The 25,789-nt window shown below is 45.2% G+C and overlaps 1 protein-coding gene across 50 annotated transcripts in view; it reads right to left on the bottom strand.

Moving 5' to 3' along the window:
* The window catches only part of Dmbt1 (deleted in malignant brain tumors 1), a 79,002-nt gene that overhangs the window by 40,192 nt on the left and 13,021 nt on the right, over positions 1-25,789 (bottom strand). For 14 of the 50 annotated variants that reach the window (XM_087600813.1, XM_087600893.1, NM_001429894.1 and 11 more), the window contains 11 exons: positions 24,307-24,333; positions 23,438-23,467; positions 19,686-19,718; positions 17,503-17,529; positions 16,660-16,689; positions 12,902-12,934; positions 9,652-9,975; positions 6,571-6,597; positions 5,722-5,751; positions 3,716-3,748; positions 451-774 (listed from right to left, as the gene is read on the bottom strand). In XM_087600813.1, the coding sequence (XP_087456939.1) occupies positions 451-774; positions 3,716-3,748; positions 5,722-5,751; positions 6,571-6,597; positions 9,652-9,975; positions 12,902-12,934; positions 16,660-16,689; positions 17,503-17,529; positions 19,686-19,718; positions 23,438-23,467; positions 24,307-24,333 (918 nt within the window). Of the gene's footprint in view, positions 1-450; positions 775-3,715; positions 3,749-5,721; positions 5,752-6,570; positions 6,598-9,651; positions 10,010-12,876; positions 12,935-16,659; positions 16,690-17,502; positions 17,530-19,685; positions 19,719-23,437; positions 23,468-24,306; positions 24,334-25,789 lie in introns of all 50 variants that reach the window. The other 36 variants (XM_087600975.1, XM_087601124.1, XM_087601259.1 and 33 more) reach the window with 7 other exon arrangements.

The following is a 25,789-nucleotide window of genomic DNA, read 5'->3' as shown; positions in this document are numbered from 1 at the left end:
TGAGGGAGTGAAGGAGTTACTGAAGCCTCCCCAGAAGACACTTTCTGAGAGGATTATGGGGAAAGTGGGGTAAAGGAAAAGTTAATTTTCTCGGCCCGTAGGCTTTACTGCTCTGCCCTCTGCATATTCAAATTCAACATAGAAACAGGATTCCAATTCTCCAAACCAAGGCTGGGGTACTCCTGACAAGAGCACTTGTCTGCTCACCCTGTACTTTCTCACATCTGGGACTTGACATTGCATTTCCTTGGGTTGCCTGACTCACATAAACTCTAGCATCACTAGATAACTAAGAGCATTCTGCAGGACCCTGACAAGAAGGGCATTGTCCTTGATATTCATCAACCCTTACAAGGACAAAATGAATAGAGCCAGAATGAAGTTCTGATAGCATTCATAGTGACTCCACTACTTTGCTGTGAGGCAGATTTAATGATCACGGGGTCTTACATGAACAGATGACTCCAGCATCCTCCTGATGTCCACAGTTATGAGAGAGCCAGCCTCGGTGGGAGCAGCTCCACAGATAGGCCTCATGTCCTGTACAGGCCACGTCATCCAGAACAATGGACCCAGAGCCCTGTCCAAACTGGGCACTTCCTGGGGCAGACAAGGCCCAGCCACAGCCCAGCTGCCTGCACACCACGTTGGCGTCATTGATGTCCCAGCTGTCGTCACACACAGTGCCCCAGGAACCCTGGTAAAGGATCTCCACACGACCCTGACACCTGTCTCCTCCATTCACCAGCCTCACAGCCAAACCAGAATCTGTTGCTGGAAAGACAAGGTGGTTAATCATGAGTGTGTCCTATGTGGATGGTGGAGCTTGTGTACTGTGTGGGCAGCTCACTCCTGAACCTTAAAGTATATGGGATGTGAGCTCCTGCTGCTGCACCTTGGACATACTGTCCTCTAAAGACCTTTACCCTCTCACTTGGCCTGTGGACCCTCACTCCAATGTCCACTATTTTGTTCTAGACATGATGATCCAGTTTGTCACCAGGATGTCTAGGTTTCTGAAAGCTGTGTTAGCATGAATTGAATCTGCACTGGACCGTGACAAGATACCTCCTCCATCTTGTGCCTAAGGCCTTGGAGTTCCATGCACTGAAGAGAGCCAGGCCTTTCAGTGAGAGAGAAGATGCAGAGCCATCCTGACTCCTCCCATGCACACTGTACATGCACACACTCATCTCCACGCTGACCCATATCTGCCAGCAGTAAAGGAGAAGGTAGAGCAGGCTGTCTCTCTGACAGACCAGAGGGGCAGAATGATGAGCTTCCTGCCTCAAGACAACTTCATGGATCCCTGGCAAAGGCTCTCAACAGCTGCTCACACACAAGATTCAGAGTTTATATTAGAATCGTTTCAGGTCCAATATAAAGCTATAAACCTGCAGAATCTACTGTTCCACAGAGAACTGGGTCAGGGGACAGCTTCTATAAACTACTCTCTGTCTGCAATGGTACCACACTGAATGTCACCAAACTTTGTCACTGCTGGTCTCTAAGGCTGTTGATGTAAACTTGTCACTGAAGTCCAGGCTCAAGAACCCAACATGATTAAACAAGGCAAAGGTCTGCACGGGATTGGCACTAGGACTAAGCTTTCTGAAAGGACACCCATTTGACGTGAACCAGAATGGCGTCTCATAAGACGTCATCAGTCCCATTGTGTCACACAACCTCTCTGATCCCCAACTTCTCTAAGTCTTCACAACAGACACTGAACACCCTATCCCCTTAACTGTTTCAAGGAACTCAATGCCATGCACACACCTGACAGTATGACCTACAGACAGAGCTTTATACAAGGTTTTGTTAACTAATGGTGTGGAATCAGGAACTCTAGAGGTCACATCTGCATGTCCATATACACATGAAGGAGAAAATGGGGAATTAAACTTAAGTCTTCCTTAAGAAAAGCCAAGACATGCAAGTACAGTCAATCTGATGATAGGATGTTATTCAGGGTCTGTTTTGGGTAATGCTATATGAATGAATTCTGTAAGAAAACTATGTAGTCTTTGGTTTGCCAAATTTAAAAGGCTATTTTTTTGATAATGTGCAGAGCTCTAGGGAACTAATTTAAAAATGAGGTTTCTCATGCTTAAATATGTCATTAGTTGTTCTTATCTAATTTCATGTCTGATAATATAATATTCAGTAGCACAGGTCAGGAATACCAATTTACTTTGGTTTTCTATGAGAATGTTTTTAATTCAATATCTCTTTGTATATACCCTAGTCTAAACTGAAACTCAGCATCCTCCTATCTCAGGCTCCTGCGTACTAGAATACTCCGTGTGTGTGTGTGTGTGTGTGTGTGTGTGTGTGTGTCTGTGTGTGTATGTGTGTGTATGTATGTGTATGTTTGTGTGTCTGTGTGTGTATGTGTGGGTGTACGTGTGTGTTTGTGTGTTTATGTGTGTGTGTTTGTGTGTGTGTCTGTATGTGTGTTTGTGTGATTATGTGTGTGTGTGTGTGTGTGTCTGTGTTTGCAAGAGAGATAGACAGGAAGAGACAGAGACAGACAGAGAAAATACCTGGTTCATTGTTTTTTACCATATTGGAAATTATTCTAATCTGTCCCCTTTGAAAAAGACACAAATTTCAACATATATGTTAATAGTACTTATAAGAACCCAGGATCTTGGAGAAAACTTGGCCTGGAGTGGAGATTTCTGGAGATACCACTAGTGCCATGTGACCAGCTTCTATCTGAGAAACCTTCACAAGGACTCTGGATATGGAAGGAGTTGAGTTCTCCCCACATAGTGGGTCCTGACGCTAACAGCTCTACAAAAGTCTCTCACAGGTCTGTGTCAAAGGCTTGTCCAGTCCTCTCTCCCCTGCAATCTGATCCTGCAGCTGCACCATAGTACCTACCAGACCTAACAAGAGTGTCTGCTACCAAAGAGTGTTCTGGAAGGTAATCAACACAGAGGAGAAAGTTGATTTGCCCTGTATAATTGTTACAAATAAAACAGGGTGGGATCTTGGGACAAAATATGGCTGAGTTACAATGAAGCCAACTTCATCCTTTGGATGCCCCACTTACTTCAGGAAGAGTAGTGCCTGATATGACTTACGGGCCAAGTCTATTCCCAAAAAACTCTGGGCTGGCCAGAGACAGTGATATGGAGTTTGATTTGCTCATATCCTGGGATCAAAAACTCCCATGTGCAAAAGAAGAAAGAGACTTTCCTCAAAAGCCCAGGCTGCCAGAGTCTAAACAATACTGATGTGCCACCAACACCTCTCACTGGAGGATCAGAGATGGAACAGGGTCTGAGTCTAGGTCTAGGATGGGGAGTACTGACATCCATAGCTCCTTTATTTGGCAACAAAGGGAAATGACAAGGGCATTGGCTAAGCTCCAGGCACTAAAGGCACAGACTCTGTGCTGGGCTGGCCAAGGTATTCTGTGAAACATGGGGACCTCAGGACGCTGAGAATGGTCAGTAGAAACACTAGAAACAAGACCTCCTTTGTGACTCTTGAAGATGCAGCTTCTGCCTGATCCTGCCCAACATCCACAACTCAAGGACATAACACATGGTGTATATTCCCATGTAGGCTTGAAGTATTATTAAGAAATTTCCCTGCGAGTTTAGGGCCCTATGGGCTCTGCCTTCTCTACATCTTCTGATCAGAAGTGAGCCTGTGGTTTTGGGGACAATAAAGCCACAGGACACAACATAACACAACTTACCGTCTGTGGGCAGTTCAGTTCTATAGGACACATCTGCAGAATGAGAAAGGAAGAATTCATTGTGTGTTGATCCACCCTTGAGGAATCCAGAGGCAGGGGCTGCAAACTCCCATGCTAAAGACCTTTTGTCACTAAAAATGCTGTGATTCTCCTGTGAGATCTGACACTGATCTTTCTTCAACTTGACACTAAAATGTCACCATGAGCATCCTCTGTCCTCACTCTCTGTCATCTCTGCCTCTATTCCATCCTTTAAAAAAACTATGCAGTTCACCAACAGCCCCAATGTATACAGAAGTCAGAAATACCCAGAGAATATTTGAATCCAAAAGTCATTTGGATATTTCTGTATTTCAAACACAACCTCTCATTATACACATTTGCAATCGCTAAAACAGTCATTAGAAAGTGGCTATGACTAAACAAAGAGGTGATTTCAAGAGATTATGCCAGAATTCAGACCAACTCATGCACAGTGTGGATGTTTGCAGGGCCATGTTACTTCTAAGTGTCATTCTCAGGTGGTGTTTGATTGTGACTCTCATACTACGTTTCCTGAGACTAGTGCACACGGCATGCTACAAAAATATTACCTCTCAATTGTTAAACTAGCAATCCAAATGGTAACACGCGTGCACAAATACAAAAAAAAAAGACATACATGCACTTAACACACACATAGACACACATTCACACATAAAAGGGGTGTTTCTGCATCCACTTCATCTTCATCAAGGTCAAGTGTGTAATGGAGTCCATCTAACAGAAGTCATCCCTCTAGGCCTCCAGCCTGCTCTCCCAATGTAAGAATACACATGACTGAGCAGTCACCAGGCACCATGCTTCTACATGGAGTGGTGTCCCTAAGTCTCATACCGAAATCTGTGCTGGTTGTGAGAGGAAACAGACAGCAGCTGTGTGATACCAGGAAGGAACAGGTTTAGCATCCTGACAGTAGGAGCTGGATCCTGGCTGTACCTTTCTGGGGCCCCTTTGAGAACTCTGAGTTCTCAGAGTGACAGGCTGAAGTGGATGTAAAGTGAGGGACTCCGACAATTGCTGTTCTTGGAGATGTTATATAGACGCTATGGGGATTGGGAAAGGGCAACTGAGACTTCCAAGGCCTTCCCAAAGAAGGTTCTGTGTCTAAAGGAGCCCATCTTGCTGCCCTGGCTGGTCATGTTCTGAATGTTCCCCCTAGACAATTGCCAGCCTTAGTTTGGCCCTTTCTGGAAGTCGGTCAAAAATCTTCCTCTGGATTCTCAGTCAGGAACATATCCTGATGATAGCATATGTTACATGTAATAGCTGAGCATTGATTATGTGCAATATTTTAATTTTGGAAGGAAGAAACAGTAACTACTTTCCACTGCCCTTCTGACAGAGTCTAAAGCGAAGTTCATTCATCACATGACTGAAGGGTAGAGAGAAGAATGAAGAAGAGGGGTGGAGAATGGTAGGGTCCACCCAGCAGTTGGATACCCACATCTTTCATCTCGACTCCCTCCCTGATTTAATGCCCAGCAATTCTATTGGATACATCCAGACAGCAGGAGAAGCAGGAGCAATGCTGGCCATCTGTCTTTATTATCTCCCCTGTCAACAGGTCTCCAGCTATGTGATGTAAAGGGCTGTCAGTATAGGACTTGCCCAGGTCACAATTGCCTGTAGACCTGGCTGTGTGGATTGCTTTGATCAATAATGGTCAGGGCAAGGCCAGCCCACTGTCCTTGGGCAGGTGAGTCTGAGCTGTTGAAGAACACTAGCTAAGCATGAACCAGAAAGCCAGGAAGCAGGGCTCCTCTGTGATCTCTGCTTCAGTTCCTGCCTCCACGTGCCTGTCTCCAGCTCCTGCCCTGGCTTCATTCAATAATGCAAGCAAATCAACCTTTCTTTCTCCAAGGAGCTTAGAGTCAGTGTGTGATCACAGCCACAGGAAGCAGATTCAGCTGCAAATCCATCAATAACCCAAAGGCAAGAGACAAGGGCAAAGGAAAGGGCCTTACCACTATTTGTGAACCCGGGGTTCCACCAACCTTAAAAAGACAAAGCTCAGTTTAGAATTGGATCCACTGCGTAAAAAATAGTCCCATACAGGAGACAAAATTAGCCTCTCCTCCTGGGAAGTTTGGGTGGAATCTGTGTTTCAGTTTTGGCTTTGTACACTGCCCAAGGTCTTTATTAAAATAATTTTCTCTTTTTGGTAAGAAGGGATACAAGGATCTGGACTGTGGGTATAGTACACATCATGCCTGTGTGAGAAACAAGAGCAGGACATGGTGGCAAAATCTTGGAATCCTAGACCCAGAAACTACAGGCAACTTCTTGAGCTTCAGGAGCTTAGGGGTAGCCTTGCCTACACAGCAAGTTCAAGGTCATTATGGCCTACACTGAGTGTCAAAAAAAGGTAAATAAACAAGGCAATAGCAAATAAATGGTCCTATAACCTTGTGAGGTTAAATTCTGATTAGTCTTGGGACAAGCTGAGGTTGGTCCAAGTGTGAAGAGGGCAGGTTATCCTTACATATCTTCTGCCAACCACCGATCCCTGAGCCCAATTCATGTCTCCTAGTCAGAACTTCCGGCAGCAGGACTGATTCCTAGATTTCGGAAATTCTTTTTGATTCTAACATGAACTGAAATTTGAGGCAGGAGCAACACAAAAGGGAAGGCTGTGCTTGTCTTACCACAGGGCCCTTTATGTTACAGATGGCAGGAGTTTCTATTGTCATCACAGTCTAGAGGGGACACTATATTTCAGCCTAGTGCCATTCATTAGCATGTGGTGTGTCTGTGTCAATCATGACATAGGGGAAATTACACCCAGATACTGTCCCTATTTTCAAAGTACTTACCGGGTGTGGGACTGCTTGTTGGAGAATCTGTGAAAGGAATAAAAGCAAATCAGACTGTGTTTCACCCACAAGAAACCTGGCAGAAATCCTTTCAGTGGTGATAGCTTTTACTCCTCTGCTATGTGGGCCTCCCAAAGACAAAACTCAAATACCTAGGTTTATTTTTCATTGGTCAAAACAGATCTTCCTTAGATATTCCAATCAACTGTTTGTACCCATGGGCTACTTAACAAATTCCACAGGCAGTGAATCAAATATGTATACTTATATATGGCTGCTTCTGTATTATAGAGCATGAAAAGCTTTTCCTGTTGCCATTCTCACATGAGCAATGTGGTAAAGCACTGAGTCACACAACATTGATATTATGTGAGGGACTCTATCTGGGATGACTGGAAGGACACAGGAAGGTGTCTGTGGGTCACACACCAGTTGTTACAAGACTTGAGTGGCAGAGGTTTTGGGTAGAAGCAAGGAAGTTCTTGGAACACATTTCCTCTGGAAAACGAGAGAAAATTACTCAGGAATAGTGAGGATACTGATAATGTTGTCACTTGTTTGTCATGTATGTTTATATATGAGTTTATGTATATGGCATGAATTATAGAATCAGCAAGGCTGCTCAGGTCTCTCAGGAGTCATGAGCATGGACTGCTCACAGTCCCTTCCTCTGTCCTGTGAGATGCAATACAATCCTCTGAATCAGGCAACATGTTAGGCTCTTGGCACATGTACAAAGCTGGGAACTAAGTGAGTAGTGTGTGCTTCCGGTCCCAGCTTTGTACATGTGTACAGAGGACCCAGCATATTTAGGCTCTGAAGCCATCACAGACAGTTTTGTACCAGGGACAAGTACTTATGGAGATGTGATGGGAGATTATGTGTGGACCTAGAATCTATGTGAGTACCTGTGTGTCAGTGTCCACACTGTCTCTGTGTGCCCTTCTGGGATTGTGTGTGTCTCTGTGTCTATGTGGTTGTGGGTGTTTCGTGTCTAAGTATGTGTGTTTATGTTGTATCTCTCTTTAACCTGAATATTTGCATGTGACAATATGTGTGTTTTTTCTGTGTCAATGTATGTATCTCTATTTGTGTTTGTGCCTCTGTCCATGCAAGTATCTATGTATGTGTGTATGGTTTATCTGTGTTTATGTCTGAGTGTCTGTGTGTTTGTGTGTGTCTGTGTGTGTGTGTGTATGTATGTGTGTGTGTTTGATGAGTGCAGATGTGTGTTTTAACAAGTGTAAGTTGGGGAGGGATTTCTACAGAGGACAGCGTCCCTGATATGTAAAAAGAGAATTTACAACAAACAAGGTGGAGGCAATTGAAGGACAGGACAAAGAAGACCTGATGCAGGAGACCAGAGCAACTGCAGGGACCAGACTGTAACTGCAGGGGGCGCGGTTGGATGTGGAATGTAGCAAGTACATTATGATTGACTGAGTGAACTGCAGTCCCCTGTATAATGAGAAGAAATGAAACCACAAAGTATGCTAGGCAACAGGGAACAGTGGTAGTCCCAGCATTGGGAAATGAGGCTGAAGTATTAGTAGGACAAGGTCAGCAGCCTAAGCTATAAGTGAGTATGTATATTGGTATGTGTGTGTATGTATGTCTGTGTAAGAATGTGTATGTGCATGCATGTATATCAATCAGAATCAGTAAGATAAATTATGTAGAAAACAGCAAAGAACATTAGGAACTGAAATATTCAGCTGTTCTAGTGTGGGGGAAGATACACAAAGGGTACCATGAGACAATATGGGACTGTGAGGGGACAGCCACCTAACTTGGGGTAAACACAAAAGAGAAGCGTCAGGCCCACCATTTTCAGTAGCATTCAGCAGGGGGTCTATAATGCCCAGTGGTGTGTTCCTTCAACAACTCCTAGACATGTCCTATCAATCTTGAATATGCAAAGAGCAAACCTAAGAACGAAGGTAACACAATTGGTGAAAACTCAGAGGTGATGAATAGTGTGTGTCTTCTCATGGTGCCCTAGTGCCAGAGAAATATCATGACCCTGCAATAAAGAGAACAGGGGGACTCCAAGCTTCTGACAGTGACCTTAGCTTGGTGTGGTATAGACATCTGTGAGAAATAGAAAGACAGTTAAAAAGCACCAAGAAGTTCATGTGAAATTTCAGGAAACACAGACTCATCCTTTGTAGAGAAGGAGCTGAGGCTAATGTTCAGAGTGGTCCTGCCAAGGCAGACCATGAATAGTACAGGTATGCATGAACTTCTGCTGTGTACTGAATGCCCAGGGTGGGTTCCAGTTTCCTCCACCTCACACAGTACATTCATGACCAACTGTGGACATGCCAGGAAACCAGGGTTCCTCACTACTGTGTGGAGAGTCAGCCAAAAGCCCACTCAGTCTTGAGCTGTTGAAGGTTCAAAGATCCACCCTCATGGTTACAGAATTCTGTAGGACTCTAGCAAGCCTCCCTGCTATATCCATAGTCGAATGTTTCCTGTGAATTTACCTCATGAACATACCACAAATGGCCTCCCTGCCATGTTCACATCCCAGCATCCTTGAATAACAATCCGAGTAAGTTATCATCATTGAGCTATTGAACAAGAATCTATAAGACCCAGAAATCAGTAGAGACTGAGAGAGTGAAGGAGTTACTGAAGCCTCCCCCAGAAGATTCCTTGTGCATCACTTTCTGAGAGGATTATGGAAAACAGAGGAATAGGAAAAGTGAATTTGCTCTGCCCCCTAGGCTTTACTGCACTGCCCTCTGCATATTCAAATTCAACATAGAAACAGGATTCCAATTCTCCAAACCAAGGCTGGGGTACTCCTGACAAGAGCACTTGTCTGCTCACCCTGTACTTTCTCACATCTGGGACTTGACATTGCATTTCCTTGGGTTGCCTGACTCACATAAACTCTAGCATCACTAGATAACTAAGAGCATTCTGCAGGACCCTGACAAGAAGGGCATTGTCCTTGATATTTATCAATCATTACAAGGACAAAATGAATAGAGCCAGAATGAAGTTCTCATAGCATTCATAGTGACTCCACTACTTCGCTGTGAGGCAGATTTAATGATCACGGGGTCTTACATGAACAGATGACTCCAGCATCCTCCTGATGTCCACAGTTATGAGAGAGCCAGCCTCGGTGGGAGCAGCTCCACAGATAGGCCTCATGTCCTGTACAGGCCACGTCATCCAGAACAATGGACCCAGAGCCCTGTCCAAACTGGGCACTTCCTGGGGCAGACAAGGCCCAGCCACAGCCCAGCTGCCTGCACACCACGTTGGCATCATTGATGTCCCAGCTGTCGTCACACACGGTGCCCCAGGAACCCTGGTAAAGGATCTCCACGCGACCCCGACACCTGTCTCCTCCATTCACCAGCCTCACAGCCAAACCAGAATCTGTTCCTGGAAAGACAAGGTGGTTTCTCATGAGTTGGTCCTGTGTGGATGGTGGAGCTTGTGCACTGTGTGGGCAGCTCACTCATGGACTTTAAGCAATAGGGGACTTGAGCTCCTCCTCCTCTGACTGCATCTTGGACACACTGTCCTGAAAAGACCTTTACCCTCTCACTTTGTGTGCTGACCCTCACTCCAGTGCTCTCTAATTCTCTTCTAGACATTAAGGACATGCTGGTCACCAGAATGTCCAGGTTTCTGCAAACTGTTTGGCATGTGTTGAATCGGCTCTAGATAGTGACAAGATACATACTGCACCTTGTGCCTAAGGCCTTCGAGTGCCACACACTGTAAAATCAAGTGTGTTTCAAGGAGAGAGAGGATGCAGAGCCATCATAACTTCTCTCTCTCTCTCTCTCTCTCTCTCTCTCTCTCTCTCTCTCTCTCTCCCACCCTCCCTCTCTCTCTCTCTCTCTCTCTCTCCCTCCCTCCCCCCCTCTGGCACACACACACACACACACACACACACACACACACACTCACACACTGCACATGCGCACACTCATCTCCACGCTGACCCATATCTGCCAGCACTAGAGGAGAAGGTAGAGCAGGCTGTCTCTGTGACAGACCAGAGGGGCAGAATGATGAGCTTCCTGACTCAAGAGAACTTCATGGATCCCTGGCATAGGCGCTCAACAGCTGTTCACACACAAGATTCAGAGTTTATATTAGAATAGTTTGAGGTCCAATATGAAATTATACACCTGCAGAAGCTACTGTCCCCCACTGAACGCAGATGACAGGTTCCTTGACCTCAATTTCTGTCTGCAATGATACCACACTAGATGTCACCAAACTTTGTCACTGCTGGTCACCAAGACTGCTGGTGTAAACTTGTCATTGAAGTCCAGGCTCAAGAACCCAACATGGTTAAACAAGACAAAGGCCTGCACAGGATTGGCACTAGGACTAAACTTTCTGAAAGGACACCCATTTGACGTGAACCAGAATGGCATCTCATAAGACATCATCAGTCCCATTGTGTCACCTTGTCTTATCTTGGTCCTTCTAACCTCAGAGTCTCTTCTGACATAACACTAAATTTAGAGACCGTGGACTTTTTTAACCCACTCCCATGCTGACTGACTCCTACACAGACAGAAAGGGAAATGGCCAGCACCAGCATGCTGACCTTCTCTTCCACACAAAAAGAAACGGGTAGTAACAGGGCTCCCAGTAGAGAAAAGACTTCCTGTTCAGGAGTCACCCCCAACTTCCCTATGTCTTACAACATGCACCCACCACCATATCCCCTTAAGTGTCCCAAAGAGGTCAATGCTATGAAGAATATCAGCATTGTGATCTACAGAGAGAGATCTACACAATTTTTACTACGTATTGATGTGGGATAAGGAACTTGAGTAGTCGTCACTGCATGTCCATTAGAGATGAGGGAGAAAAAATGAGAAATATGATGTTAAGTCTCCATTGAGGAAAAACAAGGCATGCAAGTACAGTCAACCAGCTGATGGGATGTGATTCGGGATCTGTATTGGATAATGCTATGTGACTTGACACAGGTAAGATATCTTTGTAGTCTTGACTTCTCCAACTCTAAAAGGCTATCCTTATAGAAAATGTTATTAACTTACAGACCCTAATTCTAACTTTCCTACATATGACTTGCACAGAGCTATAGGAAACCAGAACAAAAAGGTACACATGTAATTAATTCTTCTTTTGTAATTACACTGACTGTTATTCCAATGTAATATTCACTAGCAGATATGTGGAATGCCTATTTGCCTCAATTTTGAACGGTAAGGTTTTTAATTCAGTATCTCTGGATGTACCCTAAGCTAGCCTGAAAATCAAGATCCTACTAACTCAGCATCCTAGGTTGTAGAATACTGTGTGTCTGTGTGCCTGTGTGTGCGTGTGTGTGTGTCTATGTGTGTGTGTGTGTGTGTCTTCAAACATATATTTAAATTATTTTAAAAGAGCCCTAGCTCTTGGACAAGGTGCCTTCAAGAGTTAACTTGGTGCTGAGGATTGGAGTGAAGGTCTCCAGATATTAACACACTGGCACCAGGAAACCAGCTTCTAAGTAACATTCATAAGGTCTGTGGATATGGAAAAAATTGACCTCTCCCCACACAGCAGGTCCTGACAAAAACAGGGCGGAATCATGGAAAGGAATATGACTAAGTGATAGTAAGCCAATCTCATCCTTGGGATATATCACATGCCTATGGAAAAGCAAGGCCTGACATATGAGCCAATTAGATTCTCAATAAACACTGGGCTGGCCAGAGGCATTGGTATGGAAACAGTTCTTGCTGATGTCCTAGGATCAAAAAATCTGAAGGAGAAAATAAAAGGAATTTCCCTTGCTAAAGCACAGGCCATGAAACCTACATTATACTGATATGCCACCAACACGTCGTACTGGAGGAACTCAGAGAGATGGAACAGAATCTGAGATGTTCTTAGATGTGGGTTCATGACATCCATAGTCGCTTTATATGGCCACAGACAAAGGAAAGCAACAAGGGCAGTGGCTAAGCAGAGTTTTGATTTCCTCTATAAGCCCTGAATTCTGCTCCCTGTCAGAAATTCTGCTGCCTGGGCTGGCCATCCTATGGGTGATACATGGGGACCTCAGGGCACTGAGAATGATCAATAGAAGCCCTAGAAGTAAGAATTTTTGGTGGCCCTTGAAGATACCTACTCTGACTGATCCTCCCCAACACCCACAACTCAAGGACATAATCCATGGGATATATGCTCATGTACGCTTGACTTTATTGAGAAATTTCCCTGGGAGCTTAGGACCCCACAGTCCCTGCCTCCTGCCCATCTTCTGATCAGAGGTAAACATTTGGGTTCTGGAGACAATGAGGACACAGAGATACAACATAGTACAACTCACCTTCTGTGGTTTCTTGAGTGTCGTAGATCACATCTGCAGAAGGAGAAAGGAAGAATTCATTGGGCATTGATCGAAACTTGAGGAACACATATTCAGGAGCTGTAGTCTCCCAAGCTAAAGGCCTTGCATCCCTAGAAAAGCTGTGATTCTCCTGTGGGATCTGACACTGATCTTTAACTTGTCACTGAGATGTCACCATGAGCATTTTTCCCCTCACTCTCCTTCATCTCTGCACCTATTCCATCCAAAACACTATGCAGTTCACCAGCAGCCCCACTGTAGGCACAAGATAGAAATAGCCAGAGGATATTTGAATTCAAAAGTCATTTGGGTATTTCTGTATTTCAGGCAGAACCACCTAATATAACCAAGAGCCATCAGACAACAGTCCTGAGAAAGTGACTCCGACTACCAGAAGAGTGATTTCCAGAGGTTATTCTGGAAGGGCAAACAAACCCACTCAGAGTGTGGCTACTTGCAGGACCATGGTTCTAAGTGCCATTCTAAGGTTGGGTGAGTTCACCACATTCACACTATGTTTCTTGTGACATGTGCACAGTCCATGATACAAAAAATTGACTAGCAATGGTCAAACTAGCACTCTTCTAGGGAGACAATGGACTGCAATCTTGGGTGGCTTCTCTGTATTAAAAGATGCCTTTGTATTTCGAATGCATAACAGCATCATATAGTCAATCAGCAGCTATTTCATGGGATTTGCTTGGTTGAATCATGGAGAACTTGCATCCCCAATGATGGTGTGTTTTTGCTTATCATGTTATCTCTGATAGAGAGAACATATTGGCCATGCATTGCTGTGAGCTTGCTTTATACACTTAGGTGGCAAGGACAAGCAGTTGCTCATCCTTTCCTGCCCCTTAGGTCCATGATGACCTTGGTGCCACTTGTCAGAGCTGTCTGCTGACTGACTGTATCAGCGAGCTCTGGGGAGAGAGCAGCTAAAACCTATCTTCACCACATCCCAGTTTGGGACCCCTCATACCCTCAATATCATCATCTATGGACAGAGATTGGGATTAGAGCCTCTAACATCAAATAAGGCATGACTCACAGCAACACATGTAAGCAGTCACAGGCTGTGTGAGTACACACATACAGACACACACACACACACACACACACACACACACACACACACACACACACAAACAATCCAAAGGTTGCCTAAGAGTGTGCATGTGTCAGGCAGAGGCCACAGCAGGACTACCTGAGCACACGACTCCAGCATCTTCCCTGTGGCCAGAGTCATGGTTGTACCACCCATCATGTTGACAGCTGGACAGGTAGGATTATTATCCTGAGAAATGCACAGCTCCCAAGAGAATGTTCCCTGGGCCATGCCCAAAATGGGCCCCTCCTGATACTCATACAGAATGGCCACAGCCAAGCTGTCGATAGACGGCATCTGCATCCTGGGTATCCCAGCTCTCATCACACGTGGTGCCCCAGTAGCCTTGGTACAGGACCTCTACCGGGCCCTGGCAGTGGTCACTGCCCTTCATGAACCTCGGGGACAAACCTGCATTGACACAGCAGATAGTGCTGTCCTGGCCTGCTGGGCTCTGTGGCTTCTGTGCCCTTTGCCAGCATCTCAGTTTATCCCTCTCCTCCCCTCACCTGCAGGACTGTCTACATGCCACTCTCCACCCTAGAAACCAAAAGGTTAAAGCACACATCCTCTTCCTAGTATCCTCTTCTCCATAGCCTTTGCAAATTCCCAGACAAGGGTGTCTCAAGGTCACCTCCTCAAACATAAGTTAGTGCTTACAGTCCCAGCTTAGAACTCCATATTCATACTCCATCAGCTCCCAGGATATCCACGCCCACCACTCCAAACCCAGTCCTCCATTGGGATCTTTGATGCATCAGTGTGCTTGAGTGATATTGTCACACTTTTTTCTGTTTCTGTCAACCTTCACTCTCCACGCTCACCAAGGCTCACCAACGATGTTGGACCTCCTCCTCTCAAACCTGCTCTGCTCTGTGACCTCTCTGATCTCTCTATCAACTCCCAATTCAACTTTGCCTAGCTCTTATCTCATGCTGCTTATCAGAGACCTGTCCAGCCTCTCTGAAAGGCATGCTTCATGCCCAGGGCTGTCCCAAGGACTCACCCATGTCCAGTGGCTGCCCCTTAAGTTTAATCTCAACAAAACACCTATATATTTTAGTCACTTCCCTATCCAAAATGCTTCCTCACAGTCCAAGAATAATGGATCACACCTTTAATACTAGTACTTCTGGGAAGAATCTGGTAGGTTTTGCAACTCAAGTTCTATATTAGTCTATGAGAGGAATTCCAGTAAGAGATACATGGTGAGACTCTGTGACACATGAAAACACACACACACACACACACACACACACACACACACACACAAAGGGTGCTGCTCTGGATTCCACTCCATCATCATCATGGGCAATGTGTGCAATGTAATTCATGTAAGAGAAGTTGCTTCTCTAGGCCCACAGCCTGCTCTCCCACTGTAAGAATGCACGTCTGGGCAGTCAGCAGGTAGCATGCTGACCTTGGTATGGTGTGGTGCCCATAAGTCTCTCACACTGAAATATGTGCTGGTTGTATAAAGAAAGAGAAAGCAGCTGTGTGGTAGCAGGAAGGAACAGGTTCAGCATCCTGACAGCAGGAGCTGGATCCTGGCTATACCTTTCTGTGGGCCCTTTGTGGTTGTGAGAACTCTGTGTACTGAGAGTGATAAGTTGGCTTGGATGCAAAGTGAGGAGCTCAGAGAGTTGCTGTTGCTGGAGATCTTCAGTAGACTCTATGGGGATTGGCAAATACCCTCTGAACCTTCCAAGGTATTCGCAAAGAAGGTCCTGTGTCTAAAGGAGCCCATCTTCCTGCCCTCTGCTTCTCACTCTCTGAATGTTCCCCCTAGAGAACTGCCAGCCTTGGATTGGCCTTTTCTGGAAGTTGGTCAAAAGACTTCCTCTGGATTCCCTGCCAGGAACATATCCTGATAATAGCATATGTTATGTGCAATAGCTGAGCATTGATTATGCACAATACTATCATTTTGGAAGGAAGAAACAGTGACTGTCTCCACTAGCCCTTCTGACAGAATCTAAAGCTACGTTCATCCATCATATGACTGAATGGCAGACAGAGGAATGAAGGGAATGGGTGGGGATTGGTAGGGTCTGTTCAGCAGTTAGACACCCACATCTCTCATCTCTACTCCACCTCAGATATATGTGCCCAAAGATTCCACTGGATACAACCAGACAGCAGCAGCACCACCACCACCAGCAGCACCAGCAGCAGCAAAACTGGCCATCAGTCTTAGTTATCTCCCCTGTCAACTGGGCTCCAGCTATGTCATGTACAGAGCTCTCAGCCTGGGAGTTGAACAGATCACAATTGCCTGTGGTCCTATTTATGTGGATTGCTTTGATTGATAATTGTCAGCACACGGCCAGCCCACTTTCCTTGGGCAGGTGAGTCTCTGCTGTTTAAGAACACTAGCTAATCATGAGGCAGAAAGCTAGGAAGCAGGGCTTCTCCCTGATCTCTGTTTCAGTTTCTGCCTCCACGTGCCTGCCTCCATTTCCTGCCCTGGCTTCATTCGATAATGGATGGTGACCTGTAAGCCAAATGGACCTCTCCTCCTCCAAGGAGCTTAGAGCCAGTGTGTGACCACAGCAACAGGACGCAGATTCAGCCCCAATTTCTTCAATAACCCAAAACCAAGAGATAAGAGCAAAGGAAACAGCCTTACCATTAATTGTGCCCCCATGGTTCCACCAATCTTAAAAAGACAAAGCTCAGTTTAGAATTGGATCCACTCTGTAAAAAATAGTCTCATACAGGGGACAAAATTAATCTCTCCTCTTGGAAAGGTTGGATGAAATCGGTGTTTCAGTTTTGGCCATGTGCACTGCCCAAGGTCTTTATTAAAATGATTTTGACTTTTTGGTAAGGAGAGCTACAAGGATCTGGACTGAGGGTGCAGTACCCACATGCCTGATGTGAGAAAGAAGAGCAGAACATGGTGGCAAAATCTTGGAATCCTAGAACCTGGAAACTACAGGCAAGAAGATCAGGAGCTCAGCAGGTAGCCTTGCCTACACTGCAAGTTCAAGGTCATCAGGGCCTACACTGAGTCTCAAAAAGGTAAATAAACAAGGCAATAGCAAATAAATGGTCCTATAACCTTGTGAGGTTAAATTCTGATTATTCTTGGGACAAGTTGAGGTTGGCCCAATTGTGAAGAGGGCAGGTTATCCTTACATATCTTCTGCCAACCACAGATCCCTGAGCCCAATTCATGTCTCCCAGTCAGAACTTCTGGCAGCAGGACTGATTCCAAGATTTCAGAAATTCTTTTTGATTCTAACATGAACTGAAATTTGAGACAGGAGCAACACAAAAGGGAAGGCTGTGCTTGTCTTACCACAGGACCCTTTATGCTACAGATGGCAGGAGTTTCTATTGTCATCACAGTCTAGAGGGGACACTATAATTCACCCTAGTGCCATTCATTAGCATGTGGTATGTCTGTGTTAATCATGACATAGGGGAAATAACACCCAGATACTGCCTCTATTTTCAAAGTACTTACCAGGTGTGGGACTGCTTGTTTGAGAAGCTGTGAAGGGAATAAAAGCAAATCAGACTGTATTTCACCCACAGGAAACCTGGCAGAAATCCTTTCTGTGGTGATAGCTTTTACACCTCAGCTATGTGGGCCCTCCAAAGACAAAACTCAAATGACTAGGTTTCTTTTTTAATTGGTCAAAAGAGCAAGATAGTCTTTGATATTTGTGTCAGCCCTCTGTACTCATGGACTACTTCACAAATTATACAAGCAATGTATCAAAAATAGAGGGGAAAAAAGCCTGCCTTGGTATTATTGAGCCTGAAAATCTTTTCCTCTTGTCATTTTCACATGAGCAATGTGGTATAGCATTGAGTCACACAATGTTGATATTCTGTGAGGACTATATCTGGGATGACTGGAAGGACACAGCAAGGTGTCTGTAGGTCACACACCAGTTGATCAAATACTTGAATGTCAGAGGCTTTGTGTAGGAGCAAGGAAGTTCTTGGAACCAATTTCCTTTAGAAACTGATATATAATTACTCAGGAATGGTGAGGATATGGATAATGTTGTTGCTGGTTTAGCACGTGTGCTTGTATATGAGTTTATGTTTATGCATGAATTATGGAATCAGCAGGACTGCTCAGTTCTCTTAGGAGCCATGAGGGTGGACTGCTCTGAGTCAGGCAACCTGTTAGGCTCTCGGCACATGTACAAAGCTGGGAACTAAGTGAGCAGTGTGTGCTCCCTTTCCCAGTTTTGTACATGTGTACAGAGGACCCAACATATTTAGGCCCTGAAGTCATCACAGACAGTTCTGTACCAGGGACAAGTGCTAATGGAGATGTGATGAGAGATTATGTGTGGACATACAATGACATAGAGTGTATGTGTGTACCTGTGTGTCACTGTCTCTGACTCTGTGTGCCCTTCTGGAATTCTGTGTGTCTCTGTGTCTACGTGGGTCTGGGTGTTTTATATACAAAAATGTGTGTCTGTGTTATTTCTGTCTTTTACCTGAATAATTGCATGTGACAATATATGTGCATGTTTCTCTGTCCATGTGTGTTTGTGTATCTCTATGTATGTTTCTGTCTCTGTCAAGGCAAGTGTCTATGTTTGTTTGTGTGTGTGTGTGTGTGTGTGTGTGTGTGTGTGTGTGTGAGAGAGAGAGAGAGAGAGAGAGACCATGCTCTGTTTTTACTGTTTTGAAAATGATCCTAAAATGTGTCCTATACTTGAGACATAAACTTCAAGCATATGTTTAAATTACTTTAAAAGATCCCTAGCTCTTGGACAGAACAAATGAAGAGTTAACTTGGTGCTGAGGATTGGAGAGAAAATCTCCAGATATTAATCCACTGGCACCAAGTCAGCATCTTCTGAGTAACCTTCATAAGGTCTCTGGATATGGAAAAAGTTGACCTGTCCCCACACTGCAGGTCCTGACGAAAACAAGGTGGAATCTTTTGAAGGAATATGGCTAAGTGGGAGAAAGCCAATCTCATCTTTGGCACACCTTGTTGCCTGAGGAAAAGCAAGGCCGGACATATGGGCCAATTAGATTCCCAACAAACTCTGGGCTGGCATTGGTATGGAAACAGTCCAATGATGTTCTAGGATCAAAAAATCCCAAGAAGAAAAAAATGGACTTTTTCCTTGCCAAAGCCCAGGCCATCGGAATCTAAACTATACTGATATGCCACCAACACCTCTCCCAGAAAGAACTCAGAGAGAGGGAACAGGATCTAAGATGTTCTGGGATGGGGAGTACTGACATCCATAGTAGCTTTATATGGCCTCAGACAAAGGAAAACAACAAGGGCATTGGCTAAGCAGAGTTTTGATTTCCTCTGCAAGACCTGAATTCTGCTCCCTGTCAGAAATTCTGCTGCCTGGGCTGGCCAAGGTGTGAGTGATAGATGGGGACCTCTGGGCACTGAGAATGATCAATAGAAGCCCTAGAAACAAGACCTTTTTGGTGGTCCTTGAAGATACCTCATCTGGCTGATCCTCCCCAACATCTACAACTCTAGGACATAATTCATGGCATGTATGCTCATGTAGGCTTGACTTTATTGAGAAATTTCCCTGGGGGCTTAGGACCCAACAGGCCCTGCCTCCTGCCCATCTTCTGATCAGATTTAACCATTTGGGTTCTGGAGACAATGAGGACACAGAGATACAACATAGTACAACTTACTTTCTGTGGTTTCTTGAGTGTCGTAGATCACATCTGCAGAAGGAGAAAGGAAGAATTCATTGGGCATTGATCGAAACTTGAGGAACACATATTCAGGAGCTGTAGTCTCCCAAGCTAAAGGCCTTGCATCCCTAGAAAAGCTGTGATTCTCCTGTGGGATCTGACACTGATCTTTAACTTGCCACTGAGATGTCACCATGAGCATTTTTCCCCTCACTCTCCTTCATCTCTGCACCTATTCCATCCAAAACACTATGCAGTTCACCAGCAGCCCCACTGTAGGCACAAGATAGAAATAGCCAGAGGATATTTGAATTCAAAAGTCATTTGGGTATTTCTGTATTTCAGGGAGAACCTCCTAATATAACCAAGAGCCATCAGACAACAGTCCTGAGAAAGTGGCTCCAACCAGTTGAAGTGACTTCCAGAGGTTATTCTGGAAGGGACAACAAACCCACTCAGAGTGTGGCTACTTGCAGGACCATGGTCCTTTTAAGTGCCATTCTCAGGTTGGGTGAGTTCACCACAGTCACACTATGTTTCTTGTGACATGTGCACAGTCCATTACACAAAAAAACTGCCTACTAATGGTCAAACCAGCAATCTTCGTGGGGACACACAATGGGCTGCAATCCTGGGAGGATTCTTTGTAGAAAAAGGATGCCTTTGCATTTGAATGGGTACCAGCACCACATAATCAGTCAGCAGCTATTTTATGGGATTTGCTTGGTTGAATCAGGGAGAATTTGCATCCCCAATGATGGTGTGTTTTTGCTTATCATGTTATCTCCGATAGAGAGAACATATTGGCCACGCATTGCTGTGAGCTTGCTTTATACACTTAGGTGGCAAGGACAAGCAGTTGCTCATCCTTTCCTGCCCCTTAGGTCCATGATGACCTTGGTGCCACTTGTCAGAGCTGTCCACTGACTGACTGTATCAGCGAGCTCTGAGGAGATATTGGCTAAACCTATCGTATCCACTCCCAGTTTGGGACCTTTCAGAACCTCAATGTCATCATCTATGGACAGAGATTGTAACATCTGTGACTCTGACTTCAAATAAGGCATGACCCATAGCAGAGCATGTAAGCAGCAACAGACTGTATGAGTACACACATACATATATGTATGCACACACACACACACACACACACACACACACACACACACACAATCCCAAGGTTGCCTAAGAGTGTCCATGTGTCAGGCAGAGACCAAAGCAGCACTACCTGAGCACACAACTCCAGCATCTTCCCTGTGGCCAGAGTCATGGTTGAACCACCAATCATGTTGACAGCTGGACAGTAGGATTCTTATCCTGAGAAATGCACAGCTCCCAAGAGAATGTTCCCTGAGCCCTGCCCAAAATGAGCCCCTCCTGATGCTGATACAGAATGCCACAGCCAAGCTGTCAACAGACAGCATCTGCATCCTGGGTATCCCAGCTGTCATCTCACATGGTGCCCCAGTAGCTTTGGTACAGGACCTCCACCCGGCCCTGACAACGGTCACTGCCCTTCACCAACCTCAGGGGCAAACCTGCATTGACACAGCAGAAACTGCTGTCCTGGTCTGCTGGGCTCTGTGGCTTCTGTGCCCTTTGCCAGCATCTCCATTTATCCCTCTCCTCACTTCACCTGCAGGGCTTTCTACATGCCGCTCTTCACCCTAGAAGCCACAAGGTTAAAGCACACATCCTCTTCCTAGTATCCTCTTCCCCATAGCCTCTGGAAACTTCCCAGACAAGGGTCTCTAAATGTCTTCCCTTCAGTACTATTTTAGCCCTGACAGTCCTTTGTAGAACTCCAGGATCACACTCCATCAGCCCCAGAATATCCATGTCTACCACTCCAAACTCAGTCCTCCATTAGGATCTTGATGCCACAAGTATGCGAGAGTGAGATAGTCACAATCATTGTCTGTTTCTCTCCACCTTCACTCTGGCCTCTCACCAAGGCTCACCCACTTAGTTGGACCTCCCTCCTCTCAAACCTGCCCTACTCTGTGACCTCTTCATAACCTCTCAATTCAATTTGCCTAGCTCTTATCTCATGCACCTTATCACAGACCTGCCCAGCCTCTCTGAAAGGCATGCTTCATGCCCAGGGCTGTCCCAAGGACTCACCCATGTCCAGTGGCTGCCCCTGAAGTTTAATCTTGACAAAAGACCTGTATATTTGAGTCACTTCCCTATCCAAAGTGCTTACTGACAGTCCAGGAATAATGGCTCACACCTTTAATACCTGTACTCCTGGGAAGAATCTGGTAGGTTTTGCAACTCAAGGTCTTTATTAGTCTATGAGAGGAATTCCAGCCAGAGATAAAAGGTAAGACCTTGTGTTATACATAAACACACACACACACACACACACACACACACACACGCACGCACGCATGCACACACACACACACACACACACACACACACGCACACCCAAAGGGTAATCTGTATTCCACTTCATCTTCATCATGGTAAAGGGTGCAGTGACGTCCATCTAACAGAAGTCATTTCTCTAGGCACCCAGCCTGCTCTCCCTAGGTAAGAATGCACATGTCTGGGCAGTCAGCAGGTAGCATGCTTCTGCATGATGTGGTGCCCATAAGTCTCTCACACTGAAATCTGTGCTGGTTGTGGGAGGAAACAGACAGCAGCTATGTGATAGCAGGAAGGAACAGGTTCAGCCTTCTTACAACAGAAGTTGGATCCTGGCTGTACCTTTCTGTGGCCCCTTTTTGGTTGTAAGAACTCTGTGTTCTCAGAGTGATAGGTTGGAGTGGATGCAAGGGGAGGGGCTCAGACAGTTGCTGTTGCTGGAGATCTCCAGTAGACACTATGGGGATTGGCAAAGGCCAACTGAGCCTTCCAAGGCATTCCTAAAAAGCTTCTGTGTCTAAAGGAGCCCATCTTACTGCCCTCTGCTGCTCACTCTCTGAATGTTACCCCTAGAGAACTGCCAGCCTTGGTTTAGCCCTTAGTGGAAGTTGGTCAAAAACTTCCTCTGGATTCCCTGCCAGGAACATATACTGATAATAGCATATGTTACCTGTAATAGCTGAACCTTGGTTATGCACAATATTTTAATTTTGGTAGGAAGGAACATTGACTGTTTCTTCTGACAGAGTCTAAAGCTAAGTTAACCCATCACATGACTGAAGGGCAGACAGAAGGGGAAGGGTGGGGATTGGTAGGGTCTGTTCAGCAGTTGGGTACCCACATCTCTCATCTCTACTATACCTCTGAATTCTGTGCCCAAAGACTTCACTAGATACAACCAGACAGCAGCAGCAGCAACAGCAGCAATGCTGGTTGTCTGTTCTAGTTATATCCACTGTGACCCTGACTCTAGCTATGTCATGTAAAGGGCTTTCAGTCTGGAGTTGCCCAGATCACAATTGCCTTTGGCCCTAGCTGTGTGGATTGCTTTGATTGATAATTGTCAGCAAACAGCCAGCCCACTGTCTTTGGGCACATGGGTCCCGGCTGTTGAAGAACACTAGCTAACATAAGCCAGAAAGCCAGTAAGTAGGGCTCCTCTGTGACCTCTGCTTCAGTTCCTGCCTCCACGTGCCTGTCTCCAGCTCCTGCCCTGGCTTCATTCAATAATGGATGGTGACCTGTAAGCCAAACGGACTTTTCCTCCTTCAAGGAGCTTAGAGTCAGTGTGTGATCACAGCAACAGGACGCAGATTCAGCCCCAAACCCATCAATAACCCAAAGCCAAGACACACAAGCAAATGAGAAGGCCTTACCGTTATTTGTGCCCCCGGGGTTCCACCAACCTAAAAAAAGACAAAGCTCAGTTTAGAGTTGGATCCACTGTGTAAAAAATAGTCTCATACAGGGCACAAAATTAGCCTCAACTGCACTGTACAGCCACTCCTCTTGGGAACACGTGGGTAGGATCTGTGTTTCAGTTTTGGCCATGTGCACTGCCCAAGGTCTTTCTTAAAATGATTTTCACTTTTTGGTTAGGAGAGCTACAAGGATCTGGACTGTGGGTGAGGGGGCAGTACACATCATGCCTGATGTGATAAGCAAGAGCTGGACATGGTGGCAAAATCTTGGAATCCTAGAAACTGGAAACTACAGGCAAGAAGGTCAGGAGCTCAGGGGTAGCCTTGCCTACACAGCAAGTTCAAGTCATTATGGCCTACACTGAGTCTCATAAAGGTAAATAAACAAGGCAATAGCAAATAAATGGTCCTATAAGCTTGTGAGGTTAAATTCTGATTATTCTTGGGACAAGCTGAGGTTGGCCCAAGTGTGAAGAGGGCAGGTTATCCTTACATATCTTCTGCCAACCACAGAGCCCTGAGCCCAATTCATGTCTTCTAGTCAGAAATTATGGCACCAGGACTGATTCCTAGATTTCAGATATTCTATTTGATTCTAACATGAACTGAAATTTGAGACAGGAGCAACACAAAAGGGAAGGCTGTGCTTGTCTTACCACAGGACCCTTTATGCTACAGCTGGCAGGAGTTTCTATTGTCATCACAGTCTAGAGGGGACACTATATTTCAGCCTAGTGCCATTCATTAGCATGTGGTGTGTCTGTGTCAATCATGACATAGGGGAAATAACACCCAGATACTGCCCCTATTTTCAAAGTACTTACCGGGTGTGGGACTGCTTGTTTGAGAATCTGTGAAAGGAATAAAAGCAAATCAGACTGTGTTTCACCCACAAGAATCCTACAGAAATCACTACTATGGTCATAGCTTTTACAACTCTGCTATGTGGGCCCCCCTAAAAAACTCAAATGCCTAGGTTTCTTTTTAATTGGTCAAAAGAGCAAGATAGTCTTTGATATTTGTGTCAGCCCTCTGTACCCCTGGACTACTTCACAAATTATACAGGCAATGTATCAAAAACAGGAAGAAGAAGAAGAAGAAGAAGAAGAAGAAGAAGAAGAAGAAGAAGAAGAAGAAGAAGAAGAAGAAGAAGAAGAAGAAGAAGAAGAAGAAGAAGCCTGCCTTGGAATTATTGAGCCTGAAAGTCTTTTCCTCCTGTCATTCTCACATGAGCAATGTGATATAGCATTGAGTCACACAGTGTTGATATTCTGTGAGGGACTATATCTGGGATGACTGGAAGGACACAGCAGGGTATCCGTGGGTCACATAGGAGTGGATCATATACTTGAATTCAGAGGCTGTGGGTAGAAGCAAGGAAGTTCTTGGAAAATTTTTCCTTTGAAAACTGAGATATAATTTATCAGCAATGGTGAAGATATGGATAATGTTGTCGCTGGTTTAGCATGTGTGTTTGTATACGAGTTTATGTACATGCATGAATTATGGAATCAGCAGGACTGCTCAGTTTTTCAGGAGGGTGGACTGCTCTGAGTCAGGCAACCTGTTAGGCTCTTGGCACATGTACAAAGCTGGGAACTAAGTGAGCAGTGTGTGCTCTTTTTTCCAGCTTTGTACAGGTCTACAGAGAACACAATGTATTTAGACCCTGAAGTCATCACAGACAGTTTTGTATCAGGGACAAGTGCTAATGGAGATGTGATGGGAGATTATGTATGGACACACAATGACATAGAGTGTATGTGTGTACCTGCGTGTCAGTGTCCACGTCTGTCTCCGTGTGCCCTTCTGGAATTCTGTGTGTCTCTGTGTCTACGTGGGTGTGGGTGTTTTGTATTCAAAAATGTGTGTCTGTGTTATTTCTGTCTTTTACCTGAATATTTGCATGTGAAAATATACGTGTATGTCTCTGTGTTCATGTGTGTCTCTCTGTATTCTTGTGTCTCTGTGAAGGCAAGGATCTATGTTTGTGTGTATGGTTTATATGTGTTCGTGTGTGTGTGTGTGTGTGTGTGTGTGTGTGTGTGTGTGTGTGTAAAAAGGTATAAATTGGGGGAAGAGACTCCTATAGGTGACAGTGTCCATAATCTTTAGAAAGAGTAGTTAGAACAAACCAGGTGGAGGGCGGTGGACCAGAGCATGTGCAATGACCTGACTATGGATAAAGGGGATGTGGTTGCAACTTGGAATGTAGCGAGCACATTATTGGAGATTGAGTGAACTCCTATATAACAAGGAGAAGAAATGAAACCAAGACATATGCTGGGGACCGGGGCTCAGTATGGT

This window comes from Rattus norvegicus, chromosome 1 (assembly GCF_021556685.1).
Source record: "Rattus norvegicus strain SHRSP/BbbUtx chromosome 1, alternate assembly SHRSP_T2T, whole genome shotgun sequence".
Taxonomy (NCBI): Eukaryota; Metazoa; Chordata; class Mammalia; order Rodentia; family Muridae; genus Rattus; species Rattus norvegicus.
Note: the sequence above shows the minus strand (reverse complement) of the source record. Positions and strands in the feature narration are given on the sequence as shown.